The sequence below is a fragment of the Geotrypetes seraphini genome, chromosome 2 (assembly GCF_902459505.1).
Source record: "Geotrypetes seraphini chromosome 2, aGeoSer1.1, whole genome shotgun sequence".
In the NCBI taxonomy this organism is placed as follows: domain Eukaryota; kingdom Metazoa; phylum Chordata; class Amphibia; order Gymnophiona; family Dermophiidae; genus Geotrypetes; species Geotrypetes seraphini.
This window is the reverse complement of record NC_047085.1, coordinates 460,392,902-460,413,962: the sequence shown is the minus strand read 5'-3', so window position 1 is coordinate 460,413,962 and position 21,061 is coordinate 460,392,902. Positions and strand designations below refer to the sequence as shown.

Sequence of the window (21,061 nt, the reverse complement as noted above, 5' to 3'; positions counted from 1 at the left end):
GATAGGCCTCGACCGTTGGCTTGCGGTGGCGCTGCTCGTGGGCATGATTTCCACTGCTTCCGCTCTGATAAAGGGGCTGCCTCTGTTCCATCTTCTGGGCTCTATAGAGGCAGATTTTTCCAGCGCACACAGTCCTTTCGTTGGGCCCGCCAGGGTTCAGGTAGCGCCCTCACCAGCTCTACTGCCGCCCATCCTGCCCAATGACTCCTTGCTGGTGCCCGTCTTGGTTTTGGTGGGCACCCGGTTAAGGGATTTTTATCCAAAGTGGGCAGACATCATGTCCGATCAGTGGGTTCTGGAAGTGATCCGGGACGGCTATGCTCTGGAGTTCGCCCGGTCCTTGCCAGACAGTTTTCTCGCTTCTCCCTCGTAGGTGGCATGGAAACATCAGGCCTTTCATCAGACCCTTCAATGACTCTTGGATCGCCGGGTGGTGGTTCCAGTTTCCCCGCAGTGGGGCACAGGTTGGTACTCGATTTACTTTGTGGACCTTTCAACCCATCCTGGATTTGAAGGGGGTCAACAGGGTTCTTCATGTGCCTTCCTTCCATATGGAAACTCTGCAGTCGGTGATTCTGGTGGTTCAGCCGGGGGAGTTTCTGACCTCTCTAGATCTGACTGAGGCCTACTTGCACATTCCTATTCGGGCCTCCCATCATCGCTTTCTGTGGTTTGCGATCTTGGGGCAACATTATCAGTTCTGTGCTCTTCCATTTGGTCTGGCCACGACTCCGTGATAGTGGTTGTTGCAGCAGCGTTGCAAAAAGAGGGCATTCTTGTTCATCCCTACCTGGACGACTGGTTGATTCGAGCCAAGTCGTTCCAGGAGACCATTCAGGTCACGACTTGAGGGGTGGAGTTTCTGCAGTCGCTGGGATGGGTAGTCAACCTTGCCAAGAGCCGATTGTCTCCATCCCAGTGCCTGGAATATCTAGGGGTCCTGTTTGACACCTCTTTGGGGAAGGTCTTCCTTCTGGAGGCCCGGTAAGCAAATTACAATCTTAGATTCGTCTACTTATGGTGCCCGGTGTCCTCGGGCGCAGGATTTCCTGCAAGTCTTGGGGTCGATGGCGGCCTCCCTCAATGTAGTGAGGTGGTCGCGGACCCACATGCGTCCTCTTCAGTATGCTCTTCTTCGACGGTGGTTGCCTCAGAGGCACAGTCTGGATCACCCTGCTCTGCTTCTGGGCTTAGCTCGGAGCAGTCTTCGTTGGTGGCTACAGACCCCCCATCTTGTACAAAGGGTGAGTCTGGACCATCTGCAGTGGACGGTGCTGCTCACGAATGCCAGTCTTCTTGGTTGGGGAGCTCAGTGTCTAGGTCACTCAGCTCAGGGCACCTGGTCCGAGGAGGAGGCTTCTTGGTCGATCAATGTCTTGGAGACCAGAGCCATCCGTCTGGCGCTGTTAGCCTTCCAGTCCTTTCTGATGGGCAAGTCATTCACGGTTCTGTCAGACAATGCCAAGGCGGTGGCTTATGTCGGTCATCAGGGGGGCACCAGGAGCACTTTGGTGGCACAGGAGGCGACTCTGCTCATGGTCTGGGCGGAGTCGCACCTTCACAAAATATCAGCATCCCACAATGCTGGAGTGGAGAATGTTCAAGCAAACTTCCTAAGTCGTCATGTGCTAGATCCCGGAGAGTGGTGTCTAAGCCAGGTGGCTTTGCAGTTGATAGTTCAGTCTTGGGGTCAGTTCCTAATGGACCTGATGGCCACATGTGTCAACACCAAAGTACCCCGCTTCTTCAGTCGTTGCAGAGACGGTCAGGCCGAGGGCCTGGATGCTCTGGTTCAACCATGGCCAATGGAGGGGCTGTTGCATGTGTTCCCTCCATGGCCATTAGTGGGCAGAGTTCTTCTCCGCATAATTCGCCATCCGGGTCTCATGGATCTGGTGGCTCCAGATTGGCCTCGATGACCATGGTATGCAGATCTGGTGAGGCATCTGGTGGTGGATCCTCTTCCTCTCTTGGATGACCTTCTAACTCAGGGTCCCATTCCAGTGTTCGATTCGGGTCCCTTTTGTGTTACAGCTTGGCTCTTGAAAGGGTTTGCCTAGGTAAGAAGGGGTATTAAAATAAAGTGATCTCAACTCTCTTGGGGTCCCGGAGGTTTTCCACCTCTCGGTCTTATGTGAGGGTTTGGCGTCTATTTGAGGAGTGGTGTGATGCGCATGGGGTGGTCTATAGAAAAATAGACAAATATAGTGCAAAATATAGACAGCAGATATAATTTATCAAAACTGACACTTTCAATCACTAAATTGAAAGTAAAATCATTTTTCTACCTTTGTTTTCTGGTGATTTCATGAGTCTCTGGTTGCACTTTCTTCTGACTGTGCATCCAATATTTCTTTCTTTCTACCTCCTGCACGCTTCCTCCAGACTTCATTTCCTTCACCCAACCAACATCTCTCTCTGTCTCTCAATGAGTCCAACTTTTCTTCCTCTCTTGTTCACCCCCGTTGGCAACATGTCTCTCTCTCACTGTCCTTCTCTTATTCCCTCCCTTGCTGCAAAGAGAATGGAGAAAGAGAGAGAGAGAGATCTAGGGTGCATCTTTCCTATTCCCTCTATTGCCACATCCAACAATTTTCCCTCTCATATCCCCCGGATCATGTGCAACATTTTTCACCAGCTGCATGCCCATTTCTCCTTCTATCACACCTCTCCAGCACAATGCCACATCTCTCCCTCCATCAATTTGTCCAACATTCCTTCCCCTTGTATCCTCTTCAATCTGTCCCTCTGTTCCCTCTCCACCACTATATCCAACATTTCTCCCTCTCAGCCTTCTATTCCCCATGCATCTCTACCTCACTCCGCTCTCTTTTTGCCCAATTTTCCTCTTTCTTCTTTTCCCCATGTAAACCATCTCTTTCCCTCTCACTCACACACTCATGCCCAACAATTCTCTCTTTCTGTTCCCTCCCTCTTATGTCTCAAGTTAGTGCCCCCTTCCTCTCTCCCTTCTGTATCCCATGTTCATGCCCCCTCCCTTCCTTCTGTGTCCTGAGTTCATGCCCTGCCACCTCCCAGCCTTTGTCCCAAAATCATGCCCCTTCCATGTCCCAATGCACTTCTCCCCTCCTCCTTTCTCCATTTTTTCCCAGATCATGTCCCCTTTCTTCCTTACTTACTCAAGCTGCAATCTCTTCCTTCAGAGCCGTCTAGCTGGGCTTCTCCTTCTGCCTTCAGTGGTAGTTGTTGCAGGGATGCATAGGCAGCGGTTCACATGCTGCATGTCGCTGAACCACAAGCCTTCCCTCTGATATGAGCTCTGATGTCGGAGAGAAGGTTTCCGGGTCAGCTAAGTGCAGTGTGATCAGGCTGTGAGAGGGTGGGAACTAAGTGCTTTTTAAATTATAAAGAGCAAAATTGGTAATATTGCAACCTGGCCTAATTTGAAGGTACTTTTTATCAGACTGCATACTACACTTTCTGCTAGTGCAAGTGTTAAACACCATTTTAGCTGTGCTGCTTTAATAATTCACCAGTTCATTCATATGAGTGACAGTCATTTTCAAAAATTTAGTTTTACCCAAAACAAAGTAGATTTGATTGAATTGAAGAGCAATAATGCTCGAGATAAAAACATTAACAATAAGTTGCGGTGCTTTTACTTTTTACTCAAAAAGTATAATATTAATTAGACAATGACCTTTTTTTAACTTTCATTTAAGTAGAGCAGGTAGAAGGAACAATTTGGTAGCTCTGAAGGATATAGAGTCAACAACGAATTATGCAAAGGTTTTAAGCAGCGATCCCAAAGTGTATAGTCTTTCAGATTGATATTCAATGTTAATATTTACCATAAATGTGTTCTGTACATTCACTTCTATTCTGCATGCTGTTTTTGAGTCTTTAATTTGTATTTTGTATTTCTGATCATTTTATTGCTTTTTATTCAGTTTTTTTAGGACTACATTTTAATTAAAATTTGTAATCACAATTAAAGATATATTTATTTATTTCCCTACCTCAGCCCCTTGTAACTCTGGGCAGTGGAAGGTTAAGGAGCTGCTGTAGGGAAATAAATAAATAACATAGTTTAATCATGCAATTAATCACAATTAAAATTGTAATTGACATGCAGCCCTAGTTTTTATCCTTTTTCTTCTGTAAGGAGTCCAAGTAGTAAACGTTTTTAAAAAGGTTGCATTTATCACCTGCATGTTAAAAACAATTTTTTTGTGTTTTTGATGGTCTGTTCCAAGGGCTGAAAGCTCTGAATAACAACTTAAGACACCTGCAAATGAGCTTCAAAATGATGGTTTTGTCCTGGTCTCTCTTGATAATTTAAAGTTCGGAACTCAGTAGCATACCAAACATGCATTCTGCTTTGATTGATTTGCGTGGTTTCATGCATTCTACCTTACAAGACTTGAAATTTTCTTTCCCTCCTCCTCTTCCCAGACAACAAGAGGAAATCAGTTTTAGACCTTATTGTGTAACTGAATTTATCCCAGGACAAGCAGGCATGATATTCTCACATGTGGGTGACGTCATCTACGGAGCCCCGGCGCGGACAGCTTTTCAAGCAAACTTGATTGAAGTTTCAAGTTTGCACACTGCACCACGCATGTGCATGCCTTCTCGCCCACTAGAGGGCGCATCCCACCTCGTGGTCCTCAGTTCAAATTTTTCCGCGGAGCAAGAAAGCCCTGTGGATCTGAGCTCCAGTGTTTTTGCCTTCTAGCTGCCGCGTTTAGTTTGTTTTTTCCCTTCTAATTAGTTCGCGGTGCTGTTTTCCTTTCGTTTCTTTTCAAAAAAAAAAAAAAAAAAAGTCTTCCGTTTTTCGTCGGGCTCCGGGGGCTCCCGGAAGCCGTGGCCGCGGGACGTCGGTACGTTCCCGGCCTTCTTCTTTTTCTTCGTGGATGTCCCGTCCTGTTACGGGATTCAAAAAGTGCAGCCGGTGTGAGAGGTTGCTTTCCATCACTGACCCTCACCGGTGGTGCATTGTCTGTCTTGGGCCCGAACATCCGACAGACTCGTGCGATCGCTGTGCTACCTTCCAAAACAGGGCCCTCCGTCGCCGTAAGGCAAGAATGGCCGAATTGTTCGCCGTCGACGCGCCGCCTAAGGCCTCGACGTCGGCCTCGGCTTCGGCCCCGGCCTTGACCTCGGCCTCGGCGTCCTCGGGGGCCTCGGCCTCGCCTCGGCCCTCTTCCTCGAAGACGTCGTCAGTGAAGCAAGCTTCGGGTAAGTCCTCTGTTCCATCCCCTTCAGCAAAGAAGCCATCCTCGAGTCAGGCCAAGGCGGGTGGGTCGACCCCGGCCCCGCATCGGACCTCGACTCCGCACACCCCGAGGGAATCCTCGAGACCGAGGTCGCCCTCCAGGGAGTGTGCCCCGGACTCGGAACTCCCCACCTTCGTGGGGATTCCGGCCTTCCAGGATCTCCTCCGAGCTCTGATCTCATCGGAGCTGTCGGGAGCCCTGGAAGTGTTGCAGCGTGCTGCGGTTCCGGCGGCCTCGACCTCGGCCTGGGCGCCTTCGGTCTCGGAGGCCCCGGCCTCGGCTCCCTCGGGAGCCCCGGCCTCGGCGACCTCGGTCTCGGGTACTGGGGCCCCGTTCACCTCGGTCTCGGCCCCGCCCCGGACCTCGACCTCGGGGGAACCCCCTGAGCGGAGTGTAAGGCCCAAAGAAAGTTGCGCAGAGTGCGCCGTCTTTCCTCCTCCTCCTCCGGGTCTTCCAGACACGCCTCGCCCTCGACGCGACCTCGGACGGGGCGTCGATCGAGGAAGTCTAAGCGGCCCCGAGGCTCGCCTCGGCGCGACCGTTCCTCGTCGTTCGGGGGCGAGGCGCTGCAGGTGTCGGAGTTGCGCCTCGACAACCCGAGGCTCCTCCGCTCACCCCATGGGAAGTCTTCCCGGGCCGCCTCGCCGAGGAAACGGGAGAGTGTCCCACGAACCCCGGGGTCCTCACCCAAGGGTTCTGCGAGGAGGATAACTTCACCTTCCCCCTCGAGGGCCCTCGAGAGGGGATCCTGGGATTCGGGATCGGTTAGGGATCCTCATTATTCCCATGAGGCCTCCCCCCTCTCCTCGGTGGGGCGGTCGAGAACCCCGTCTCCCCAGGCTAGGCCGTCCTCGTTTTCATCCTTCGTTCAGGACATGGCCCAAGCCCTGGGGATTGACCTGATGGTAGGCTCTCGGTATTCCAAAGAATTTTTTGGAAGAACAGGACCTCCCCAATTCTTCCTAGGGAGGTGCCTAGACTCCCTCTCAACAGTGTCCTTCTGCAAACCTGGCTGCAGAACTTGTCAAACCCTCTTACAGTCACGTCTGTGCCTTCAAAAATGGAATCAAAGTATAGGACGATTCCCCCTAAAGGGTTCGATAAGGCGCAGCTCTCACACCAGTCCTCTTCTGGTGGAGTCTGCCCTTAAAAAAATCACAACCCTCACGGGTTTCTGCGGCGGTTCCACCAGGCAGGGAGGGGCGGACCCTGGACAAGTTTGGCCGGCGCCTCTATTCAAATTCCCTGATGGCCACCAGGGTTCTAAATTACGCCTTCACCTTTTCCTCCTATTTGCGGGGTATGGTGAAGGACCTTCCTCAATATCGAAACTCGTTACCGGACTCCCAAAGAGCAGGATTCGATAAATTCATGTCCAACCTGTCTCAATTGCGGTTGTACCTATTCCACGCAGTGTACGACGCCTTTGAGCTGGTTTCGAGGGTGTCGGCCCTCGCGGTGGCCATGCGCCGCTTGGCCTGGCTTCGCACCCTCGACATGGACCCAAACCTGCAGGAACGCCTGGCAGACTTGCCTTGTGTGGGGTCCGAGTTATTCGACGAGTCATTGGATGCGGCGACCAAACGCTTGTCGGAACAGGAGCGCTCTCTAGCATCCCTGGTCCGCCCCAAACCTAGACCCCCGCCGCAGAAACCCTTTCGGCCTCCGCCGCGCCGATACCCTCAGAAATCGACCCCGGCTTTCTCGAGACCGCCTCCGAGACGTCCGTCTCAGCGAGGCAGAGGGGGACAAACCCAAGCCCAGGCGCAGGGCCCTTCTAAGCCCGCGCCTTCCTTTTGACGGGCTGAGCGGACGGGGGCGGGTTCCCCTCCGCACTTTCACAGGAACCCCTTCCTATCGGGGGCCGTCTTCGGTCCTTTCCGGGAGGCATGGACCGGGATTACCTCAGACGCTTGGGTGCTCCGGATCGTCTCGAGGGCTACTCGCTCAACTTTGTGTCCTCGCCGCCGGACAGTCCACCAAGTTTAGTCCCCTGCAAACCGTTCGCAGCTACCGACCCTTATAACCGAAGCCAAAGCCCTCTTGAAGCTTCGGAGGCGGTCGAGCCGGTCCCCAAGGACCAGTGGGGGTACGGGGTTTTACTCCCGCTACTTTTTTCGGTCCACAAAAAAGACCGGGGACCTGCGCCCCATACTGGACCTCAGGAAGCTCAACAAATTCCTGGCCCGGGAGAAGTTTCGAATGCTATCTCTCCCGGCTTTGTACCCCCTCTTGGGGGGAAGGGGACTGGATGTGCTCCCTCGACCTGAAGGAAGCATACACCCATGTTCCGGTGCATCCCCGCCTATCGAAGATTCTTACGATTCCAGGTGGGGGACCTCCACCTCCAGTACAGGGTACTGCCCTTCGGCCTGGCCGCGTCCCCACGAGTATTCACGAAGTGCATGGTGGTGGTTGCAGCAGCCCTCAGGTCACGTGGACTCCATGTGTTTCCCTTACCTGGACGATTGGCTCATCAAAGCCCGACCAGGGAGGGGGTTATCTCAGCGACCCGACAGTCTATTGCCTTCCTGCAAACTCTCGGGTTCGAGATAAACTTTCCAAAGTCTCAGTTGAGGCCGTCGCAGTCTCTTCAATTCATAGGTGCGGTGCTGGACACGGTGCGCCTACGCTCCTACCTACCGAACCAGCGGTTGGAAACCTTGGTACGGATGAGCCGCCAGGTCTCCCAACTATCGAGGGTGTCGGCCAAGCGCATGATGATGCTGCTGGGCCATATGGCCTCGACGGTACATGTCACGCCGTTTGCGAGGCTACATCTGAGGATCCCTCAGTGGACCCTCGCGTCCCAGTGGCGTCAGGAGTGCGACCCGGTGTCTCGCCTCATTTCGGTAACGCCGCCCTTGCGGAAATCGCTGCGTTGGTGGACAGACTCTTCAAATCTGTCCATGGGACTATTGTTTCGCACTCCGCCTTTTCGCAAGGTCCTGACCACGGACTCCTCGGAGTACGCGTGGGGAGCCCATCTCGACGGCCTTCGCACGCAGGGCCTGTGGTCGACAAAAGACCGTCAGTGTCATATCAACGTGCTAGAGCTGCGAGCCATCTTGCGAGCCATCTTCCTAGCACTTCGGTAGCCTTCGTTCACATATTGCAGGACCAGGTGGTACACTCGTCCGCACGGACAACCAGGTGGCAATGTTTTATGTGAACAAGCAGGGAGGAACGGGGGTCATGGCCCCTCTGCTCCGAAGGCCCTTCGCCTCTGGGAGTGGGCGGCCTCCCGGAACATCTTCCTCCGGGCGGGTCTACATCCAAGGAGAACGGAAATTGCCTGGCGGACAAACTGAGTCGACTTCTTGCAACCGCACGAGTGGACTCTACACTCAGCAGTTCTACGCGAGGTTTTCGCTCGCTGGGGAACGCCACAGGTGGATCTGTTTGCTCTCCGGAGACACACAAACTACCACTATATTGTTTCTCGGATGTACTCGCAGGACCGTCTGGAAGCGGATGCCTTCCTACTCGACTGGGAAGGGAGGTTCCTGTATGCATTCCCTCCGTTCCCTCTGATCATGCGAACGTTGGTACACCTAAAATCGTCCCACGGCCACGATGATTCTCATAGCACCTCGGTGGCCGCGTCAGCACTGGTTCTCCCTGCTAGCTCCAGCTCAGTGCCAGGGAGCCTCTTCCCTGCCTGTCTCTCCTTCTCTGCTGTCTCAGAGTCAAGGATCCATGTTACATCCCAACCTGCAGTCATTGCACCTGACAGCCTGGTTTCTTGTTCACCTGACTCCTCCGGACCTGTCTCAATCGGTGAAGGAGGTTTTTGGAAGCCTCCCGCAAGATCTCGACGAGGCTTTGCTATGCGCAGAAATGGACCAGGTTTTCACACCTGGTGCTCGTCTTTTCACCTGGATCCGGTATCAGTCCGTATCCTCGGTTTTAGAATATTTTGTTTCATTTTGTCGCGCTCACGGCTTGAAAGACCACTTCGGTGCGGGTTCCACCTCAGTGCGATTTCTGCTTTCACCAACTCTGAGGGACGGCCCTCTGTCACTCCATCCCTTGGTGACACGCTTCAGAAAGGGTTACTCCAGGGGTTTGTCCCCCTTTAAGCCACCGTCTGTCGTGTGGGAATTTGAATGTGGTTCTGGCTCACTGATGAAACCCCCGTTTGAGCCACTCAACAAGTCCCTCTTGAAATTTCTGACTCTTGGAAAGCGTGTTTTTCTAATTGCCCTCACCTCCGCCAGGCGGATTGGGGAGTTGCAAGCCTTGGTTGCGGACCCCTCCTTCAACTGTCTTTTCATCACGACAAGGTGGTTCTCTCCCGCACCCATCCTAAGTTTTTACCTAAAGTTGTTTCTCTGACTTCCACCTCAATCAGTCCCATTGTCCTTCCTGTGTTCTTCCCGAATAGCCCACCTCCCATCACTGGCGAGACGGCGCTTCACACGCTTGACTGTAATAGGGGCGTTGGCATATTATCTTCACGCACCAGGTCTCATCGGAAGGTTCCTCAATTGTTTTTGTCCTTCGATCCCAATCGATTAGGACACCCAGTTTTCCAGAAGCGCACTCTGTCTAACTGGTTGGCCGCTTGCATTTCCTTCTGCTCACGCTCAGGCCTGGCCTTCCTCCCCCGGGTCGAGTCACGGGGCACAAGGTCCGTAGCGATGGCAGCTTCGATAGCTTTCCTCCGATCCACTCCGATGGAGGACATATGTAAGGCTGCCACTTGGTCTTCGGTTCATACATTCACCTCTCATTACTGCCTGGACACTTTATCCAGGAGTGACGGCCGGTTTGGCCAGTCCATTTTGGCAAATCTGTTTTCCTAAATTGCCATCCTCCCACCTGCCCTTTTTTGGTTAGCTTGGAGGTCACCCACATGGAGAATATCATGCCTGCTTGTCCTGGGATAAAGCACAGTTACTTACCGTAACAGTGTTATCCAGGTACACGCAGGCATATATTCTCAACATCCCGCCCGCCTCCCCGGGGATGGCTTCATTGCTAGTTATGGAACTGAGGACCACGAGGTGGGATGCGCCCTCTAGTGGGCGAGAAGGCAATGCACATGCGTGGTGCAGTGTGCAAACTTGAAACTTCAATCAGTTTGCTTGAAAAGCTGTCCGCGCCGGGGCTCCGTAGATGACGTCACCCACATGTGAGAATATATGCCTGCTGTCCCTGGATAACACCTGTTACGGTAAGTAACTGTGCTATATATAACAAAGTAATGAATTATTACATTGTTGGTTATTTGTGTGCCTCATGGTGCAGTTCAAAGATTATATGTGTGGTGATCATGATTTGTAATTTAAGTGTTAAAATATGTTATGAAAAGTAAAAATGCAGGAAACATTTGGATAACACTTTTTTTAAACCTTTTAGATCATACTGCCTTGTTATGGAGCATAGAAACAGGAAAGTGCCTTGTTAAGTATATAGGTCACGCTGGATCAGGTAAGACTAAACAAATTAAATGGGGAAACTTACTGCTTTAATACAAAAACATTAAGTATTACATAAAAATAAGGTTTGGTTTGTTTCAGAAGGAAAACCAATACACCAGACCATATATAAATTACCATCTACCAGCTGTATATTTGAGGTCCATAATTTCTTATATAGAAGGAAATCCATGTTAAGTAACTTCTCACTGAAATGCTTCCCTATTACTGTATGAAATATAAAGGGCTGCCAAAAAAAATTCCAGTAGTAACAAAACTCTTAAATACTTGTCAAAGCATTGTTTTTTGAAACCAGTGCTCAAGTACCCTTTTATCCAGACAGAATTTCAATGAGATCCACAATGAAAATGCATAAAGTAGATTTGCTTGCACTGCCTTGGTGGCATATAAATCTATCCCATGCATATTCGTAGTAAATATCTTGAAAACTGATACAAAGCAGATAGAAGGGGCAGTTTGGTAGCTGTGAAGGATATAGATTCATGAATTATGCAAAGGTTTTAAGCAGTGATTCCAAAATGTAGAGCCTTTCAGATTGATATTCCAGTGATTTAACCAGCCAGGAGAGGCTAATGGCTGGTAAAATCACTTGTGTGGGGCGAAACTGGAAGTTACATTGGAAGGAGGGACACGACAGCAAAAAGGGTTCCGGAGCAGCACTGTGTGCAGGAAGCTTCTAAGAGGCTTGTAGGCCTGCCCTGAGAGGCGCGAAGGGGCCAAACCCAGGAGAGTCACAATTTTGTTGTTTTTGGGGTGTTTTTTTGCCGCGCGGTGATTGAGGAGCCAAGGGAGGGAGGGTGCGAGGGATGTTGGACCCACGATAGGGGGGGAGGGCGACTTTTGGATTCATAAGGGGGTGCTTTTGCTGTACCCACAAAGGAGAGGTGTTTGCTTGGGCTGCTGGAGCTGAAGGGATGGGAGACAGTTGCTGGAATCTGGTCCTGGGAATTAGGGAGAGAAGGGAATCAGGTGCAGGGCCCATGTGGTGAGTGGAGTGGAGCTGGAAGGAAGGGAGAGGTGTCAGTCCCATACCAGGGCACTGAAGGTTTTGTTCCCTTGGGAAGGGGACCAGAGGGAAGGGAGAGAGGTGCAGGACCTGCAGGGAAGAAGAGAGAGAAGGAAAAGGAAAGAAAAGCTGATACCAAGGGGATGAAGGAAGAGGTGAGTGAAATATTAAACATAGCGAAGGGAGAGAGGAAAAAGAGAGAGTGAGAGACACATTGGTCTAAGGGAATGAGAGGGGAGAAACTGGACACAGGGAGATATTTTAAAAGAAGAAAGGAGATGTGGGCATGGATGGGAGCATAAGAACAGGGACAAAAAGGGGAATGTTGCATGGAGGTAGTATATGGACACAGACAGAAGATAGCTAGACATGGGAGAAAATAATGCAAGAAGGAAGATGCTTGGCAGGGGGATATAGTAGAGTGATACTGTACACAGGGGGGAGGGGTCATAGAATGGAGAGATAAGGCAGGGAAATACTAGAAAGGGACGTATAAGAGACATAGAGAAGGGATATCCTGAACATGGGAAAGAATACATACACAGAGAAAGAAGAAATGGCAAATGATCAGGAGACCCTGGCAAGTGAGTTAAGAGAAGACCAAAGAAAACAGAGACCAGATGCCTGAGACCAACATGATTTGAAGAATAAAATGACGAGACAATAAAAGGTAGAAAAAATGATTTTATTGTCTATTTTTGTATTAGAATGTATCAGATTTGATATAGGTATCCTGCTAGAGCTGGTGTTAGACATAACTGGGGACTGCAAAGCCCAGACTGTGCTTCTTTAGCTTCCAGCTGGCTTAGGGCTCTCTCTAACCAGGAGGTAGTTGCCCTAGTTGCATTCCCTAACACTATTCCTGTCATGTGTGACTGAAGTATTCTGTTAGCTTGATTTTTCTATGTAGCAGTTCTGTAGTAGTTTGGACTTCAGTTTTCTCGATAGTGGAGGGGGATACTTGTGAGGGGGAGGAGAGGGGAGACAAGGAGTTTGTTAGATCCTTGCTCTGTATTATTTGTGATTTATAAATGACAATTGTACAGAATATTGGTTTTTTTTTTAATACTTTAATAAAATAAGGTTCAGTATAAAATTATAACTGTTCGAGGCTTCTGCGGTTGGGATCAGATGTTTTGTGGGGACGGAGACCGAGCTTGTGGGGACAGGGATCGAGCTCGCAATGATGGGGACTGAGCTGGCAGGTACGGGGACAAATTTTCCCGCCCAAGTCATTATCTACTCCAACCTCTGGGTGCTGAAGCGCTGCTCTAACCACTAGGTCAGTACTCCACTTACTGTATCCATGCATAAACTCCAGTCACTGAAAAATAAATATACTTCAATGAATCCTATTTCTATTCTTTGTGAATGCTGTAAAGGTTGACATTTAAAACAGCAGCCTCCCAACAATGGCATGATTCAGCTAATTCAGTTTGGAAAGCCTTGCCTCTAAAGACCCAGTAGTATCATAAAATGTCTTCAAAGATAAAGGCATTGAAAAAAAAAAAGAAAACCCTTACCCCTTATTATCATTTAGGGGAACCTAATCAAAAATCCTAGCTTTACATCCAGGAACGTCCTCATGCAAGAGCAATTTGTCCGTGCATTCAATTCTAGGCATGATATCTGCAGATTTGTGCTAATATTTATAGACTCTTAAGTGAAAAATAGGCACCTTCTTACCCTGTTAACTCAGGCACTTTGTTGTAAAAATTACCCTCCTAGTATCTAGTTTTAATGGTGAAATATTTTTATTTAATCATCAAGATTTAACAATAAGAACAAGGAGGAAACAGCAAACTATATGGTCATCACATATATACAGTCAATGTAGTTTCTAGTTTTTATTACAACAAAACTGACAATAAATCTGAATGGTGACGTACATACATGGTTAACGTATTAGGAAGAAATTGTCTGCAAATTACAATTAGAAAAAACAAAAAGGATGTCAGGATTTTTAAATGTATATACCGTATTTGCCGGCGTTATAAGACGACTGGGCGTATAAGACGACCCCCCAAACTTTTACAGTTAAAAATATAGAAATTTGTTATATACTCGCCGATAAGACTACCCCTTCTTCCGCGCACCTTCTGCACAACAAATAAAACTTAAAAGAACATTCAGAATTTATTTCAACAATTTTAATTCAAATGTTTATGACATGCAGGTACTTAGCAGGAAAACTGTTACAAGGCTGTATATCATCAAACATGTACGGTAAACATTAAACTTAATTCACTAAAGCTGAATAGAACAATAAACCCATGGGAGCTGCCATGCTATTTGTTTTCTAAACTGTTAACCAAACTGAAACTGTCAATGATAGAAGGAAGATAACACATAGAGGGAGAGAGCAAGTGCCGGGCAAGTCCCTAGCAAGTTTGCTGGCATGACAGTTTCCCTTTAAAAGCCTTCAAAAGCCTCCTGTTCGCCCCCCGCAACTTCCTTAAGGGCTAGACTCCACACACGGCCGCATGTGCGAGAGACGTAGTAAAGAGAAAAGGGGTGGGGCCAGAGCGCCACTGCTTCCCGCTGCGCAGGATGAAGGAGATGGCACCCTTGTCACACTGATGTCCCGCCATGGCCCCGCTGATGTCCCGGCAGGTTTACTAGTACCGTAAGCACCGTAAGGAGGTAAGGAAGGAGATGTTAGGGCATGTAAAGTAAGGGCATGTAAACAGTACCCGGCGTATAAGACGACCCCCGACTTTGGGGAGGATTTTAAGGTACTGAAAAGTCGTCTTATACGCCGGCAAATACGGTATTTACATAAGCCCCATTTTCTAGCATTTAACGTCTGAAATGTGGCCTTATGTCCCTTTTTTTTCCTCTTTTGATACCACTGTGTGAAGCTTGAGAGTTTGTAAGTACCACTGGGTTTTAAAAAATTCTTTTTATGTGGTTCTTTGGTGCCCTTTTGGATTTTTAAATGTGACTAGAAAACATCATGTCTTTTTCCTCTGTTCCCCAGCCACCTTTTATATTACAAGGGGCTGCTGAAAAGTTCTCAGCCCAACCAAGAAGAGAATGATGTGGAGCCATGAAACTTAAAAATTATTCCACACTTTTCTTGATACTTTTCATTTAATATCATATTGTTGAAATAAAAAGTGTCAAGAAAAATATGGCATAGCCTGTAAGTTTCATGACTCTACATCATTCTCTTCTTGGTTGGGCTGAGAACTTTTCAGTGGCCCCTTGTAGCAAGGCACAAACCTGCCTGACAGAAATTGCAGTAGTCCATATTAGGTTATGCTCATGTCTTAGGTTTTTATACATTTAATTGAAAAGGAAATAAGAGCCCTGTGGCCAGTTTAATTTTTTTTATATTGAGCTTTGTATCTTACAAAGAAACTTGATTATGCCCCAATTTTAATATAGTAAGTGCTGGGAAGCACATAACATAGCCATACCGTGTCTGAGATTTTCTGTTTAATTTTATTATAAAATTTTGACTTTACAATATAACTTTGTTGAAAAGATGCATTCATTTTGTTTTTCATAGTAAATTCCATCAAGTTTCATCCAACAGAGCAGATTGCTCTCACAGGTATGCAGATTACTCTTTATTCAAACTATTATAAATTGCATTGTCTCATTTTATATTACATGCTGTAACCAAAGAAAACTTTTACAGTGGCTTTCTGGCCTTGTATTTGATGAAATGGACTTTGGTCTTCATGTGTCAGCTGCTCATCTATATAAACAAGGTTATCTAGTCTTCCCATTGACAAGGCCGCTGCAAAACCTGTTCAATGGGGACAGGAGCGATCTATCCAGGCTGAGCATTCCCTCCAAAGCGAGAAGATTCTCAGCCTGTAGTTACAAATTAACTACAAAAGTGTCCCCCCCCCTCCAAATTCAGATACTTAAGACACAATAATATGAACAGGGTATGCCCTAGGGCATTAAAGGCAATATGATTCCCTGGCCTCCACACTTGAAAACAGCAAATAAACTTGAAATTAAGTTTTAAATTTTTGAGTGAAGGAGCACCCTCAGTGTGGGTTTGAAAGCTCTTCAGAACCGCTCGGCAGAGCCACACTGATGCTTAAAGAAGCAGAGCTGGCAAACAACAGAGCAGCCAAGACTACTCCAATCAGCCGCACACCATCATTTAGGTGCTCCTGTGTGCCTAATGAGTGCAAATTCAGTGACAAACAAGTGCCCAATAAATAAGTGGAATGCCAATAAAAAGCAGGAAATCAACTGTCAAATAATGCCCCAAATGCCTGAACCCACTGACCCAAAGATAAGAGATATAAATCACACTCATTCATCCCTACGAGTACTTAGCATCCTCCGAGTACTTAGCATTCTTTCTCCCCTTATTCCACTATCTTGGAACTCCTTGAGCCCTGATACCACCAGATCCACCCCAAAATTTAAACTATCCTTTCCCTCATTAAAAGGCAACATCTATGCAGGAAAATTAGGGATATCTCTCTCCTTCAGAATCACAGAGCTTTGGAATAACCTTATTACCTCACTTCGGAATCTGGGCTCCTTCCAACTATTCCGAAAACATCTGAAAACTTGGCTATTCTCAAAAATGTAACACTTTCTTCCCTCTATATTCCTCCTCTAACCCTTATTACGGTGTTCCCTCTTTATACTAAGTCTCTTTAAACCTTCTTTATACTAAGCTCCTGTAACCCTTACTATGGAGTTACTTCTTATTAAGCTTCTGTAAATCGTGCCGAGCTCTACGATTGTGGAGATGATGCGGAATATAAACTTAAGGTTTAGTTTAGCTGAATACACAGTCCTGTTGTCTCATGGTACCGGAGGTAGTCCAAGTCCTTTTGTATTCAAGGCCAAAATTGAAGTGCAGTTCTGTTTCAACATGGCTCAACCCAGCAGGGTTTCAGGGCCGAAGCCCCTTCCTCAAGAACCGAGCAGGAAAAAAGACATCTGTAGGTCAGAGTAAATCCGTGCAGGCAAGGCAGAGAGGGAGGAGCAGGAGCCGCAACTGTAGCTTTTGAATCTCAGAAGATCAGAAACGTCATCACGATGCTGCTCCAGCCAGTGTTTACAGGTACACGCCCCCAACAGAGGGAAGGAGAAAAAAGCGCTGCCCACAATCCAGAAAATGGCAAAAATCAAATAAAAACTGAATAGCAGCCAGAAAAAAGAATGCAGGAGAGGTCATATGATAGAATTCCATTCTATCATATCATTAAGACCCAAAGGTTTAACATCATGAAGCTCGAATATCCAAAATTGTTCTCTTAGTTGGATCCTAGCTGTCACCTTGAAAGTTCAAAGGAATTTGTTCAATTGCCAGCCAGCGCAATTGAGTAAACACATGCTGATATTCCAGACAATGACTCACCATAGGAGCAGTCAAGCTTGCAGTGTTAAGTTTACTTTTATGTTCAGCTAGCCAAATCTTAATCTGCCTGCTTGCACTTCCCACATAGACAGGGACAGATGATAATATATATAACCCAAGCTGACACACAGTTGGTTTGAGCTCTCAAGGGGTAGCTCTTGTGATTACTAGGGTGAGTCCAAAAGTCCAGTTGCAAAGAGGTAGCCTATGTCTGACATGAGCCACATGGGGTGTGGCCCCTAGGTTGATTAACAGTCTGGTGAATTGAGGGAGATATGAGCATATTAGACAAGTTCTTAGGTCTAGAAAAGGCAATTTGTTACATGTTAGAAATTGACTAGACACAAAGACTATGATATCAGATTCAGTATCAGATTTATTAATCAAAATATGTTATAAAATTAATTCCTTGTGCCTGGGGAGTGTATATAGCCCTTCTCTCCTGTCTATACACTCCACAGTCCAGTATTCAACTCATTATATTTTTTAGCATTTTTTATATCACATCTGTTAATTAGCATATTAATGTAGCACAATAGCAAGACAGATCACATGGTCTTTGCTAAGAGCTGACTATTAGAAAAACACTTGCAACACATCATCTTTTGAACCCAGGACAATTAGTTTTTAAGCATACATTTGTTTACATTATTTAATTAGAATCCCATTCATTTTATATTTGATTTCACCTTAGCTTAATAGTCACTATATTTCATAATACTTTCATAGTTCTGCATTGCCTATATATTAATACATCTCTTTGTTAGAATATTGATCTTTAATACTAAATGGTTTGAGCTATAAAACTCCTATACTTACTTTACCATTGATCTGTGCATTATTATTTCACTTCAGATTTAGGCATTATCTTAATCTTATATAGTTCTAAAATGTATTAATCTTCGATCCTTTCATACATAGCTTTGCACTTGTCTTTATACATTAATCCTTGTAGATGGCAGCATTTCACTTTCCCTATTAAGTTGGTCTTTGGACCTACCTGTTACATTTTTTTTTAAATCAGTTACAACCATCTGGTCATTTCACTCCCCTAGGTCAACAAACCGAATCACAGAATTTATTGTAAAACAGTCTTATTCTTCCAAATACCCAATTTTAGTTTTCCAAACTCTGTTGTTTTTCGAAACCTAATTGGGTTTGTTCACGTCTCATTCTTTCCTAATACAGCAACTGAAAAATCACATGGTTCCCCGTAACTGTGGAGCTATTTTTCTGTAAGTGGTCTCTCTGCCTAACTTCTGCTTTTCTTTTTTTATTTATTTATTTATCATTTTCAAATTTATATCAAGCATATTAACTTGTACAGAAAGAAGTTTAACATATGAACAAATTCCATCAGGTTGACATTAAGACAACGGAAAAGAAAAAATATATGTTAACTTTACTCAAGTCCTACAATAGGATCCAAGATTAACAAAATGCGAGAAAATTAAGAAAATAGTCAATGATATAAAACTGTAGAGCTGAGGGCTAATGCCTATATTAATCTAAAGAGCTAATGTTCTTCCTTCAGACGAGATAATGCCAAGAAATTAGTTAGCTGAAAAGGTTCATAGGTTTTCATGTATTTGCATACGCTGATGATATTCAACTCTTACACCCTTTAGATCTCAGTAACTCTTTGGATATCATAGCAATTAACAATAAACTTGAGCAAATTTATCAATGGTTAGATACAAATAGGTTGGCCCTTAATATTGAAAAAACAAAAACGATGCTTTTCCCATGGAAAGAAACTCCAAAACTTATTGCCCCTATTACTATAAAAAGTATTCCCTTGCAATTGGTTTATACCATTAAAATCCTAGGAGTTATATTCGACAGTAAATTAACTTTTCATGAACATATTGGTAGTATCGTCAAATCATCTTTCTATAGACTCCGTCAAATCCGTTCCCTTTCACAATATCTTTGTTCTAAATCGCTTAATATCCTTATCCATTCCTTAGTAATCTCTAAAATCGATTACTGCAACGCCCTTTTTAAAGGAATTGCACAAAGTGAAATTAGACGGCTCCAAATCATACAAAATACTTCCATTAAACTTATAACAAAGACAAAAAAATTTGATCATGTAACACCACTTCTCAAGAACGCTCACTAGCTTCCGGTATCTCATAGAATAACTTATAAAATATGCCTACTCACTTTTAAATCAATGCTTTTTAAAACACCCGCATTTATTTTTAAATCACTGATCCCTTACTCCTCAAACAGAATATTGCAGTCAAATGAACAACATTTATTGACAATTCCATCCCTTAAGATCATCAACATTAGAAGAAAATTTATCTTTTCTGTTACTGCCCCACAAATCTGGAATTCTCTTCCAATTTATTTAAGAGAAGAACATAATATTGATAAATTCAAGACCAATCTAAAAACATTCTTTTTCAAAGACGCTTTCGAACAATAATTCTTAATCCTGAATTTATTAATAATGTTGTATTTGACCATTCATTTTAATTCCCAACCCTGTGTTTTTACCTGACCTCCTTTTCTATAATAATTTGTAGTTCAAATCCCCTTTACCTCTTTGTTTTTGTTTTGTTAAGTTTGTATATAGTTTAGTTTATTTTAATGTTTATGTTTAAATAATGTATTACTTTTTAATATATGTAAGTTTAATTGTTTTTTAAGTATGTTCATCGCTTTGAAGTAAGATTAAGCGATTAATCAAAAATTTTAATAAACTTGAAACTTGAAAACATACTTAATCTCACAGTGATTCACTATACACTTACAAGGGTGCCTTAAATAAAATGTAGTCCCTAAAGCTAGAACACCTGGCTTCAAAAGAAGAAATTCGCGTCGGCGCTTCTGCGTCTCACGTGAGAGATCGGGAAACATCTGGATTTTAAGTCCATGAAATTCTTTTTGTCTGTTTTTAAAGAATAGTCTCAAAATCCATGCCTTATCTGGCTGAAGAGCCACCGTTAAAATTAATGTCGCTGGAGTTACCATTTCTTTATCTGATGTCTCAAGTAAAGTTGAAACATCTAATACCTCTGAGTTATTAATCACGTGATGTTGAACTTGATTTTTTGTAGGCAAATAGTAAACCTGAGAGAATGGAGGTAGACATTCCTCCGTAACTCCCAGTATTTCCCTTAAATATCGTTTAACCATTTCTCTAGGGGACACCATAGTGACCCTTGGGAAATTAATCAATCTTAGGTTGTTACCACGAGCGTTGTTTTCCAAAGACTCAATTTTTCTCCTAAGATTTGTATTGTCTTTAATTAATGTCTCTTGAATATTTTTGAAAGATATCAAGTCCTGTTCCATTTTTCCACTAGTTACTTTAGACGAAAGCATATCATTTTGAAGTTCTTTTATCTCTTTTGTTTGTTCAATTAGTTTCTCTTCTATATGTTGAAAGTGGGGACTTATAGCTTTACCAAGGTTAGCCACAAGATCCCATAATGATTCCAGGGTCACTTCAGTGGGTTTAGTTATAGGGATTTCTCCTTGGTTAGTGAAAAAATGCTCACCGTCAGTTAAAACTGCTTGGCATTTTCCCTTCTGGGCATGTCCTTCACTCAGCGTTGATATTGCCTCGGTCTCCTTAATGGGGCTTTCCTGCCGAAATTCCCCATCTCCCAGGCTCTCTGCTGATAAACTTGCCTCCAGATGAGGGGACAATCCACTCCACGGGGTCTCCCCACTCTGTGGAGAGCTTGTGGTCCGATGCTGTGAGGGCGGTGCTCTAGCGTCAGGGCTGAGGATGGTGTCCGGCCCAAGGAGAGTCGCTGCGGTCCCGCCTTCTCTCAGCGTCTCCCTGCTTTTCTATATTGCTTCCAAACTTTAATATTATATCCAGTTTTAATTATTTATTACAGCCAAATTGGCCTTTAATTCCACATGAGCTTAAATGTAACCTGAAAGTAGATTAATTTCATTCTTACACTACACTGTCCCATTTTCCTTCTGCCCTGTTCCGTCTCATACATTACTTTGGAAATCTACCTTGTTCATATCTTTTATCATTCAGTTCAATCAATCA

At 45.6% G+C, this 21,061-nt stretch overlaps 1 protein-coding gene across 6 annotated transcripts in view; it reads left to right on the top strand.

Moving 5' to 3' along the window:
- WDR37 (WD repeat domain 37) overlaps positions 1-21,061 on the top strand; it is a 197,021-nt gene that overhangs the window by 78,726 nt on the left and 97,234 nt on the right. For all 6 annotated transcript variants that reach the window (XM_033931543.1, XM_033931545.1, XM_033931546.1 and 3 more), the window contains exons 7-8: positions 10,605-10,676; positions 15,205-15,249. In XM_033931543.1, the coding sequence (XP_033787434.1) occupies positions 10,605-10,676; positions 15,205-15,249 (117 nt within the window). The remainder of the gene's footprint in view (positions 1-10,604; positions 10,677-15,204; positions 15,250-21,061) is intronic.